The 12,163-nt window shown below is 38.1% G+C and overlaps 1 protein-coding gene and 1 pseudogene across 9 annotated transcripts in view; both read right to left on the bottom strand.

The window, feature by feature from the left end:
* Window positions 1-12,163, bottom strand: part of UNC80 (unc-80 homolog, NALCN channel complex subunit) — a 203,932-nt gene that overhangs the window by 28,412 nt on the left and 163,357 nt on the right. For all 8 annotated transcript variants that reach the window (XM_079134589.1, XM_079134594.1, XM_079134590.1 and 5 more), the window contains 4 exons: window positions 10,401-10,493; window positions 9,046-9,081; window positions 8,456-8,674; window positions 1,134-1,334 (listed from right to left, as the gene is read on the bottom strand). In XM_079134589.1, the coding sequence (XP_078990715.1) occupies window positions 1,134-1,334; window positions 8,456-8,674; window positions 9,046-9,081; window positions 10,401-10,493 (549 nt within the window). The remainder of the gene's footprint in view (window positions 1-1,133; window positions 1,335-8,455; window positions 8,675-9,045; window positions 9,082-10,400; window positions 10,494-12,163) is intronic.
* On the bottom strand, window positions 3,403-8,420 carry LOC306658180 (nascent polypeptide-associated complex subunit alpha-like; annotated as a pseudogene). Its single transcript has 2 exons — window positions 8,280-8,420; window positions 3,403-4,039 (listed from the first exon to the last, which is right to left on the bottom strand). The product of its transcript is annotated as a nascent polypeptide-associated complex subunit alpha-like (transcript).

Here is a 12,163-nt window from a genome sequence, read left to right as displayed (position 1 = left end):
CAGTTTATAGAGATATTTTACATCTTTGGATATCTAATTTTTAAGAAAAAGAATATTTTGATATATACTCATAAGATAGTTAGAAATCTTTGATCAATCATTTACTAATAGACACAAATGCTCCATTGGGACCACTAAAGAAGTAGTGCTTTAAGAATAGGCATTTATTTCCATGCCACCAAAAAAGAAACCTTGAAATTATATCTAGACATTCATCACCATGGTATAAAAGAATGTAAGAACAAGTCATCAATTATTAGCATGAAATCATTAAATTTGTTTTTTTTCCCCAAATGCCTCCTAAGGGGATCATAAACATGAAAAAGATCACAAGCTAATACCTAGGAAAGTTCTGACAAACTTAACAATAAGTGCTATAAATTCTTGAGTAAGACTTGGTCTGATTTGGGGATTAGTTTAAAAGGAAAGAAGAGGCTCTCAATAACCCAAATTTGAAATTTCTAAGTTAGTGGGAACACTAGCATTTATCAATTAAACTATCTTCTCACTACGACTACAGTGTCCAAATTGGGCTCACATAACAGAGGCACCAACTAATAGGAAGGGTACCCCTGGATATTTCTCAGGACACTAAACATAAGTGGTAAGGGTGTTCATGTAGAACTACACTAAATTAGGTGAAAAGGTGAACATTAGGTATTTGTTATTAATCCTGTATCTTTTTAGTTGCTGTTTGTCTGACTATTATAAAATTTGTCACTTTCCCAAGTTGCTAACTAAATATGTTAACTACATTAAATACAGTACTTTGGACATCAAATTAATTTTCCTTCTCTTCTCAGTTGTTATTTGTGAAGCATATTCTGTCTTATTTCAAAAGGGATAGAGCATACTAATTGAATGTGAATTTCTAATGTGTATCAGATGAGGAAGATGATAAATAAGAAATGGGTAGATTTTTTTAAGATGAACACATAAATTTCTTAAAGAAAAGATAATTTCCTCAAAAGGAATCCTGCTACTTTGGCACTCAGTCCTGATTAGCTAGGCACATACACCAACAGAACACTTTTGAGTCATTCATTTGACTCCAGATTGACCTACTGTCTTAAAAAATGCAAATTCTGACTTTGAGGTTCATAGTATCGACAGCTGACTCGGAGTTCCCTCACCTCAAGGTTGGCATCTTATGAATTTTGTTGAACATTCTATCCAATCTCTTTAGAATGAGGATAAGGGCTGGCCTCACTGCCTCAGCTGTCCAGTCAGTAATGGGTAGCATCTCCATGATGTAGCGCCGAAGCCCACGGCTCTCCATCGTCTGGGTGTCATATGGTGCCAACTTCAGAAGGGAATGTGCAATTTCTGCCAACCTAAAATGATCATTTTAAAGAGTAAGCATAAAATGCTATACTGGGAATTTTCTCACACAGCATCATGCTTATCACCTCATGTCAATACACCAAGCCCCTGAACGTAGAATAGTCTTCCCAACATTCTCCATCCTTCTGCTCTTCCCACATATGTCATTGTAATGGTACCTGCATATGCATAATAAGAGAATCATATTTTATACATACACATGTGTGTGTGTACACATATGCATATAAAAGAGAGCTTTTTTTTTTTTTTTTTTTTTTTTTTTGCAGTGCTGGGGATTGAACCCAGGGCTTCACGCATACTGGGGAAGCGCTCTACTACTGAGGTGCATCCACAGCCTGAGAGCCTAAATTTTAATGAACAATAAAATAATACCAAATGTCCAGGTAAGCTTCATGGCTTCAATACTTTCTCACTTACCCTAATCAAGGTCAAAGATACCCTGTAAAAAGTAGTATCGGTTTATGTTACAGTTCAAGCAGTTCTTTGAGCTCTATTTTCACTTCTCTCCCTTGGAGCCTCCTCCTCTCTTTCTGCCTTGTATCTGGATGCTCTTGCTCTGCTGAGTTCTGCAGGTGGTTGACCCAGTGGGCCGTACGAATAGCTCTGATTTTGGTTGTCTATACTTCTCAGATTTCCCAGCTTGGTTCCACATAGGAACTATCAGAGAGAAAGTTATTCTTTTCTAGATTGGTCCAGGCTCTCAGTTATCAGATCAAGTGTCTGTGTCTTAAGTATAGAATTTTCTGCAGGGGAATTGGACAAAAGACTTCCTGGGCAAATGTGGTTCTGGTAAATGTATTATTTGGTTAAATAAATTATCTTCAATCCTAATGAATTGCCAGTGTCCAAGTAATAAAAATCATTGACATATAGTTTAAAAGCCAATTTAATTTAATTTTGTGTTAAGGAGAAAGTATTTAAAATCTTATTTTGTTTCACTGTCAAATAATTTTAAGGTAATTATTTTTTAATTTATTAGACATCATATTGCATTGTAGTTAATTTTTTTCTCTTAGTCCTTTAACCTTAGAGATACCTACTGAAATATATATGGATAAATGAGATGATCCTTGAGATTTTCTTCAGACCAGTCCAGGATGAAGGGAAAGGGAGTGATTGGAGACCATTATTGAATCTGGATGATAGGTATGTGGAAGGACTTGCTATATACTCATCTTTCTAATGTTCAAGATTTTCTAAAACAAAAATTAAAAATATACAGATTTCTGGGTGCATTTCTTGGATATTCTTGTCCGTTAGATCTTAGATGAGTCTTGGGAAACTGTATGTTTTCACTTTTCCTTTTAAGTTATATTTTTTTAAGATGTGCCAGCCAGAGGCCAAACATATGGAACCTCGCTGCCTAAATGACTATTAAGGTTTCTTCCAACCCTGAGACTCCATGAATCTAGGAAGATTATCTTCAGAGCCTTTCTGAGGCAAACTTGCTTTAAAAAATAGCAAAGCTTATTTCAAATACCTCTGTATCTCAAATTCCCTCCTCTTTCAGTGTCAATCCTAAACAGCCCTAGCCGATGGCTGGTCCCAACACTACCATTCACATGTGCACTACCAGGTGACATCAGGCCTCTCTGTTCTCCTACCCATGAGAATTTCCCTGTCCTGCACTCAATTTCCATAAGCTATTTATCTGCCTGGCTAGACACATTTTGATTCAAGCTAAAGATACATATAATAAATGATAGTGGCTTAGCATATTACACTTTCTAAAGAAATTTGTTTTCAGAGGACATTTTAGGATTTCAACAAAGAATAGACTTTTCAGTCACTGTATCAGGTATATTTTTTAAAGCATAAGTCTTTTTAAAAATGAAGCTCAAATCATACAATATAGATGGAAGAGAATTCCATGAATGGGTATACACTGCCTCTTTTTTTTTTTTTTCCCCATCCACAAGAAGCCATGACTTTATTAATGATAGAAACAGTACAAATTTCAAAGCGAGCAGCAGCTGCCCTTTTGAAACACCAGAAAAAGGTTCCGGCTTTGATGGTTACATTGTTAATTCTATCATAGCATTTACAATATGTTGTTCTTCAAGGCTCTGACTGCGCTTGACACATATGCTTGTGACATGACCAATTCTATATCCTTAACTTTTGTACCTGTTTCATCACCTCTTCCTCTTACTCACTTCTTGTACAGCTGGAGTCTGTGTTTTCATGAATGTGTGAGACAGCTTCACCTTGAACTTTGAATTTCTCAGCAGCTGCTAACTCTGCTTGCTGAGATAAATCTTCAGTCTTGGCTTCCCTCAAAACTGTGTAGGTATCTGAAGCTGAACTCTTTGTAGACATCTGGTTTTGTGATGACAAAGAGGATTTTCTTAGATTTTTGGATAGTGACTCTAGTAATCCCTGTAACCTGTTGAAGACCCAGTTCTGTCATAGCCTTCTGTGCCTTCTTTTCACTCCGACCCTGTTTCACTTTACTCACTGCTTCTTCATTGATTTCAGCTGCAGCTGCCAGCTGTGCTTGTTGTGTGCTTACTTGTGTGGAATCTTGTTCTTCAAGCTCTGGTACTGATTCATCACTGTCAGAATCTGTTCCAGACTCTGTATCAGCTTGGGGCTGTGGCAACTCCTGCTCTGTAGCAGGGATGGTTTCTGTGGCTTCACTGGGGCAATTTGTGCGGAGAACACAGGACCAAGATGGCAGCAGAAAGAGAGCCAGCTAGAGCGTGACCCACCTGTTGCAGGAGGGTGCCTGGCCTACATTGTCTCTTGATAGCATTTTGTACACATTCTGCAGTGATCCTCCTGCCTCAGCCTCCCAAGCTGCTGGGATTACAGGCGTGCCCTACTCTTTTGTGCTACCTTGTAATTTATTTTTGGAGTCATTAGCTACAGAAATAGTCTGGATTTTGACGACTGAACCTCTATGACATCATCTAATCTATCCTACTATATTTAATTTCATTGGTAGTTAAATGTCAGGACTAGGCCTGCGGACTCAAGTTTTGATTTTCTGACCGGAGTACTTCACAGGTGATGTGTGTTTCCTCTAATAGATACATGATTCCTGTCGTCACTCCTGTTATGTATTCACTGCCACTGGCGGTCACTACACAGATCCACTAGTACCAATGTGTACAACACCAACGTTGTGCTCTTCCTCTTCTCACATATTTAATGACTGCATTTTAATAAAGAGAAATGTTGACTCCTCCAAAGGACAGGAGAGATGGCAAACTTACTGGAAAGAACCGTGGTGATTCTGCCTGGAGAATCACAGCCAAGCCACTGCCTCTCTAATTCCTGGAATGCAGTACAACCTCTTCATCTAACCAGCTCCATGGATGAGAGAATTGACTATTGTACAAGGCAAATTATTTCATCTTTGGCATTCCATACGATCAAAAGTTCTCCTTCTTAGGTCCCCACATTTCCTCTAATTTCTTTCTAATAGGATTAATTCTGGAAGCAAAAAAATCAACCCATCTTCTTCGTGGAACCCTTCATTAAAAGGAAATAGTTTCTGTCTCTTCATCCCCAATGTCTTCCCTTCAAATAGAATATTCACATTTTTCCTAGACATTGTGTGTGAATTTAGGTGTTCTAAAGAAATCATTCTAAACAGCTAACACATCTATTTATTTTTCTATTTCCCTTAAATGAACCATGAATAATATGTTTTTTTAATTCTCAGATTGGGTGATAGATCAGTGTATCTATACACAGTTCTTTCTTTTCCCTACGATTTTAAAGATAGCAATGAGAAATATGGAGAAATGATCAGACTGTCTGCATTAAGCTTGAGAATAATACTTAGAGCTCAGTTTGAGTCATTTTAGAGATTACTACCTGAATTCCCTTAATCCCTGGAGTTAGAACAAAATGAATTTGCTTTGGAGCATGAAATAAAATTTCCTTTTCATATAGTCTTTGCTGTATTATCTCATGAATAGTCTTTTGGTAAGAAAGAAAGAAAGACAGAAAGAAAGAAAGAAAGAAGAAAGAAAGAAAGAAAGAAAGAAAGAAAGAAAGAAAGAAAGAAAGAAAGAAAGAAAGAAAGAAAGAAAGAAAAAGTTCCTGGGTCTTTTCCCAGTGAGAACACAAGAGACTTTCCTTTTGGAGGGAGAGGGAAATGAGGATGGGGAGGGAAGAAGGTGGTTAGAGGGAGGAAGATCATTGCAGAGTTCATTATCTTACTGTTTTGACAGCTCTGGGTAGGGCAAATGAGGCAAAAAAAAAAAAAAAATTCCTTTAGGGCAGAAAAATCTATCTAATCAAGAATATTTTCACTGAAAGCCCTGTAATCAACCATATATTTTGTAAATGCAGAAGTATGGGTTGTTTCCACACTACTTCTTGGCTCTTTGGCTCTATCCAAATTCTTCCTACAAATAGCTCCTGAATTTTGTATCATCCCATTTCTCCCTCTCTTTATCAAATCAAGTCAGATTTTTTTCTTTAACCAATATCCATTCTTATGCCTTTAAATATCACCCACAATTCCTAAACTTAGATATTTAGTTCGACTTTTCCATATTTCTGTGTGCTTGATTTATAAAAGCAAACCTTAATTATATATCCTTTGCTTGGTAAAGGGTTGCAACAATTTCGATTTGTGTCTTCTTAGCAACACAGAATATCTCTGTTCTGCCAGAGAACTTACAGGTCTGTCTTTATCAAAGCTTATTGTACAACATTGCATTAACAGAGCACATATAATCTATTACCTGGGCAGTAAATTTTTACCCTCTTACAGATCCAGGCCATGAAATAAATATGATCTCGAATGACATTCTCCTGACTCCAGATCGACTGCTCTTGCTGAACTGCATTGTGCCATTACCACAAGTTTCTAAACATCCAGCCATGTGAAACTAACCCTTTATCTTCTGTGAGGATGTTGTTGAGGACATCATTTTCATAACACTCTCTTTCTAATGAACAGTAACCAGGAGATATTTCTTGTTCTTTGTTATTTTAATATAGTAGTATTTCACCAAACAACTGGTTGTTTCATTTCACCAATAACTAGTTGTTATTGACATGATAACTTTGTAATTGATCACTTTTCACTCACTGCTTTGATAATTCAAAAGCTCAAATTCATGGTTCATAATCATAACATCTAACATGATTTCACAATCTATTTCCTGTGCTAATCTTCTCACAGAAACAATTATCTTCCTTCTCATTTTTTATATTGCTCTGACACTCTGATTTGTATGTTCTAACCCTCTGCATTATTAATTTTCTAAGTTGCTTCAAATCTTTTATGAAAGGATAAATACATAAATAAATGCAGGTGATTATATACCTGTAAAAGTATGTTATAGTTAGTTTTATGCCTCCTCCATTACACTGTGATGAGCTTGGGCACCAGGGCTTTATTTTATATCCCCAGGGTCTGTTTATTGTATCTGTGCCAGGCACTGAGCTAAACCACTTAAATTTTAGCTTAACTTTTAAGAGGTCTTGGCCTCTAGAGGGAGCCCCAGGCCTCTCTGACTCCAGTTGTCCCCTCCCTCCAAATGCTGTACTTCATACATGTTGTCAAATTACAGGACAGTTCCACCAATCTGTGAACTCTGCTTTCCGGTCTTAATATCTTCTCTCTGTCCACCCTGATATTTTTCTTTTTCTCTTTTCTTTTCTTTCTTTCTTTCTTTTTTTTTTTTTTTTTTTTTTTTTTTTTTTTTTTTTTTTTTTTTTTTTTTTTTTTGATACTGGGGATTGAACCCAGGGTGCTCTACCACTGAGCCGCGTTCCCACCCACTCCACACCACCATTTTTTCCCCCTCATTTTGAGACAGGTCTGGCTAAATTGCCCAGGCTGGCCTAGAACTTGCAATCCTCAAGCCTCCTAAATCCCTGGGATTATGGACCTTGACTACCAGGCCTGGCCGGAGAATCTTTTTTTTTTTTTTTTTTTTTCGGGGGGTGGGGGTGGGGGATGGTTACCAGGGATTGAACCCTAGGGTGCTTAACCACTGAGCCACATGCCCAGCTCTTTTTAATTTTTATTTAGAGAAAGGGTTTCATTGAGTTGCTTAGCACCTCGCCACTGCTGAGGCTGGCTTTGAACTCATGATTCTCTTGCCTCAGCCTCCTGAGTCACTGGGATTATAGACGTATACCACTGAGCTGGGTCTGAGATTCTTTTTGGTAGCTATAATGTACATTTTACCAGAAGGCTTAGTATGATATGTATCCAAGTCACAGGCAACAAATCATTTAAAATATCTAATTTGGGTGGGAGGCTACCTGGGATTGAACTCAGGGGCACTCAACCACTGAGCCACATCCCCAGCACTATTTTGTATTTTATTTAGAGACAGAGTCTCACTGAATTGCTGAGGCTAGTTTTGAACTTGTGATCTTCCCGTCTCAACTTCCCAAGCCACTAGGATTACAGGTGTATGTCACTGCACCTGTCAAATATCTCTAATTTTTATCCTCAAGGATAAAAATCCCCACATCTCAGCCCAACACACATATTGAGGCTGGGGGACAAAATAGACAGTTGCTGTTAATAATAAATAATTGGGTCCAATATGCATGGGGGCTGGTTCCAAAGGAAGGAAATCAAACGCTAATTCTCCAAAGGCCTTCCACCTCCTTCTCCAATCTGTTGCCACTGCTACCTGCCTCCTGGGAATTGTTCCTCCCTGCAGGGAGTAATAGGAGTTACTAATGAAGTACCACCTTGGCAGCTCCTTTCCTGCCTTTCAGGCAGACATGGAGAGGCTCCCCTGGAAGGCTTCTTTCCTACATTTTGGCCCACCTTTTGGTCCCTGGTCATGTAGGTAAGACAAGGGGAGAAGGAGGAAATGAGAACAAAGGAAATCTAAAATGTACAAAAGGGGCAGGACACCTCCAATTCCTTGGACACCCAGCTCTGGGCTCCCTTCTCTGCAGAGAAATCTCTCTGTTCTAACCTTTAAATAAAACATGCTTTCTACGCTTTCCTTGTCATTTCTCAGGTGTTCAGTCCTCACATCTGGGGAAACGGAACTCAACCCTAATCGATTCTCATCACTGGTGTCAATATCTGAATGTGTCCACACATTCTGTGGACAGAGTACACATGGCCCCAGCCACATCCATATTTGAGAGGCAGGGAAAGCTAGAACAGTACCTCATGTGGGACTTCACATCCAGCAGCTCCAGGGCAGTGACCCGTGGCTCCCCAGCCAGGTTTTGCAAGATCTTCAGCCTTGGTCCACAATGCTTATAGAATTCTGTGCAAATATTCAGCAGGGATTCCCGGGGCCTTCTGAACTCCTCACGAGCAATTCGTTCATCCAGTTCCTCTCTAGGAAGACCCTGTCCTTCCTCTAACAAATGAAGGTTTTCCCTGGGGGGAAAAAAAAATCAATGAGGGGTTTGAAAACGTGGGTATGTGGCAAATATGAGAGGAGAGTATCATCACACTGAAACACACACACACACACACACACACACACACACACACACAATTCCTACTGAATTCAGGAATTAGTAGGGAAAGGTCCAGGAGAACCTCATCTGGAGGATAAAGAACGTTATCAGCCTAGAAGAGATGACCCCCCAAATTGCAGTGGCTTTACATTTACCACTTCTAGGATTTACACAGAAACAGTATGCCATGCATCATTTCAATGAATCTAATGAAACTATAAATCAGATCCAAAGGTAATCATCTCAACATGTCAGAACTGGTATGAAATTAGAGCAACTTTTCTGTACCTGATAAAGTGCAATTTGGCTCCTTGCTCCTGGTACCTGGGAGTTGAAAAATAGTCTGCATAACTATCAGAGCAAGAACACAGTAATTTTACTGAGGCTTCATATACACTTTTTCATGTAAAAGGTCTTTGAAGGTATACATTTTGATAAGTTCACAAGTATGTAATCCTAAAATAAGAAATTTTTTTCTTTCATTTGACTACTGCATGTACTACAGTTATAGGTACTATGAAAGCTGTTTTATTGCTATAGAATTTGGATAAAGAAAAATATTAAAAAATACATACAAACTCATGGAATATAACTAAAGGAAAGAAATTCTTGAAAACTTTGAAATCTAAAGAATAGTTCTATATGTTCTGTTTCAGTAGATCAGAGAGAGAAGTGTGGCTGACTTCCTTCAATTCTGGAGACTTACTGCTTCCTGACTGATTGATTTCAAACTTGAGAGGACCTCCTCTTCCGCATGCACAATTCATCTAGTAATCAAACCTAACCCAACATGCCTACAGAAGCCCCTGTGGATCACTTAACTCTTTTTCCCTAATGTAAGAGATTAACACATGGGTTGAGCACCACATCAGACAATGTATAGTTGGTTTGAATTTATTTTTGTCTTATTCTTAATATGAATATATATGATGCACAGGGAATTAGTTTTACATAAATAATGACATACACTTAAAAATATGCTTCAGAAAGAGTGGGAAATCAGTTTATCTTCATGATCTCTCTATTAACTATTCCATACTAAGGAATGAGAACTTCATTTTAAGCTGATTTTGAGTATGCACTATCTTAAGTCTTTCTTGGAGAAGGAAGTCAATTGTGTGTGTTGGAGATATTTATATGTTAACACAGAATGAAGCGGATAAAGTATTAACTAGTACAGCCAGTGTCTAAGTTACACCACATGGAAAGACATTAAGTGAACAAACTTAAAAGCATCATTTAAGGACATAAATCAAAGTCTGGAGGAAATGTGTGCAGAAAATCTGTCCCAGGAATGAGAAACCACCCCTGATTATCATTGTTTCATTAGCCTTTTGTTGGAGGCAAATGGAACAGCTCTGGAATAATTCAAAGACCACCCAGGAGGTAGAGACCAGATACTTAGCACAATCATGCAGACAAAACCAATAAAAATGTCAATTTATGTGTAATTGTCTTTGACAATTTTAAAAGAAGCCTTGGTATTTTCTTGTAACTCCAAATGTGCCCAATTTTTTTCTTTTCCTTAGGTGTTTTTTCACAATCAATATTCACTATTTCCAGGATTTCTTTCATTCCCAATAGCTGAAATTCAGGATTTATAAAATTGAGAGATTGTAGGAAACGAGGACACAGAGAATTACCTGGTGTTCACTCCAGATGACATGGTGTGATTGGCTGTAGTGGTCCCCTTGTGACCTTGATCACACCTGCTCATCTGGGGGGCTGTCATGGGCCTGCAACAATTGCCAGAACAGAACATCAGAAATGGAAAGATTGATGAAATTACTGAAGCACATATGATTTTTAGAATCTTAAAAAAACAGTCTGTCAGGCTTTGAGCTTTTTGTCACATATTTTCAGTCTATACCAAGAGACACTTTAAAGCCAACGTTGATTCCATGGACAACAAGCACACCACAATTTAAGTTCTACTTCTTGATTCTGAATAATAAACCATGACTCTTCAACTAAGATTTATAATAAACTAAGTCTGTACTGATCAGTGTGAGTTTAGAACTTATTCTTCATTTCTACAGGTGCCAGGTAATTTAGTAAAAAGCAAGGGTATGCATACCTCTTTAGTCATCTACACCATAACCAATTGCTCTACTTCTTGAGAACTCACCAAAGAATGAAATAATCCTCTTAGTGATTATACCTAAGGCTATTCAGGAAAGTGAATAAATCTGTATCTTTTTAAAAAAAAATTCTGTTTTAGTTGTAGGTGGACACAATACCTTTATTTTATTTTACTTTATTTTATATGTGGTGCTGAGGATCAAACCCAGGGCCTCACACATGCTAGGCATGCACTCTACCACTGAGCCACAACTCTAGCTCCTGTATCTATTTTAAGACAGTAATTTTGATGATTAGTGATAAATTCAAATTATTTATTTTTAAATCTTTAGGGTTTACTTGAAATATTAGGTAAAATGTGCTTCCATATTGGTATCTGAGACACAGAAGGATGATGTAGTTTTTCAAAGCACTTACTTTTATGCAATCTATAAGGCTGACTTCTATGTTTCTCATATTTTGTATACTGAGTATGTCTACTAAACTTTTGATAATCACACCCAATCTCTTCCCATGTCATCTCGTGGGTGGAATTAAAGATAGTTCCAAGAGTTTTGTTTCCAAGTGTTACTCCAGCGATCTTGTTACCTTGTACAGCCAAAGGGGAGATTATCTGGCTAGGCTGAATCTCATCACACCAGCCCTTTAAAAGTGGAGGTTTTCTCTGGCCGTGGGCAGAGATTGGAGGCATGAGAAGAATTCAAGCACTATGGCTGTCTGGAAGATGGAAGGGGACAATGTGAGAGGAATGCAAATGCCTTCTAAATGCAGAGAAGGGAACCTGGTTGACAGCCAGCAAGGAAGTGGGACCTCAGACCAGAACTGCATGAACCTGAATTCTGTCAAAACCGTGAATGAGCCTGGCAGTGGATTTCCCCCACGCAGCCTTCAGGATGATCATCAGGTTTTGGGGCTATATTCTGCCTGCCTAGGTTAGCAGTGTGGTTCATGATTAGAAGTCAAATATATTGAAGTTCATGAACAACAGTCCCACTCCCTCTCTCTTGACAAAGCCTTCCCTAGACTAAAGGACTTTGGTTAGCCCTTGGTTCTCTTGCCAACAAGATGGGGATGGGAAGTTGGTAACTTTTGTGGAGTGAGGTGGAGGTAAGTCAGAGAGAAATTTTTTTTTTCACTTTTTTATAGCAATTTTTATTGTGGTATGATATACATAACATAAAATTTTAACCATTTTAACCATTTAAAAGTGTACATAACAGTGACATTTAGTAGATGCATGATGCGGTACAAACATCACCACTGTCTAGTTTCAGGACATTTTTTCACCCAAAAGGATACTGCATCCAGTAGCAGTCACTTCCCA

This window comes from Sciurus vulgaris (assembly GCF_902686455.1).
Source record: "Sciurus vulgaris genome assembly, chromosome: 3".
In the NCBI taxonomy this organism is placed as follows: Eukaryota; Metazoa; Chordata; class Mammalia; order Rodentia; family Sciuridae; genus Sciurus; species Sciurus vulgaris.
Note: the sequence above shows the minus strand (reverse complement) of the source record. Positions and strands in the feature narration are given on the sequence as shown.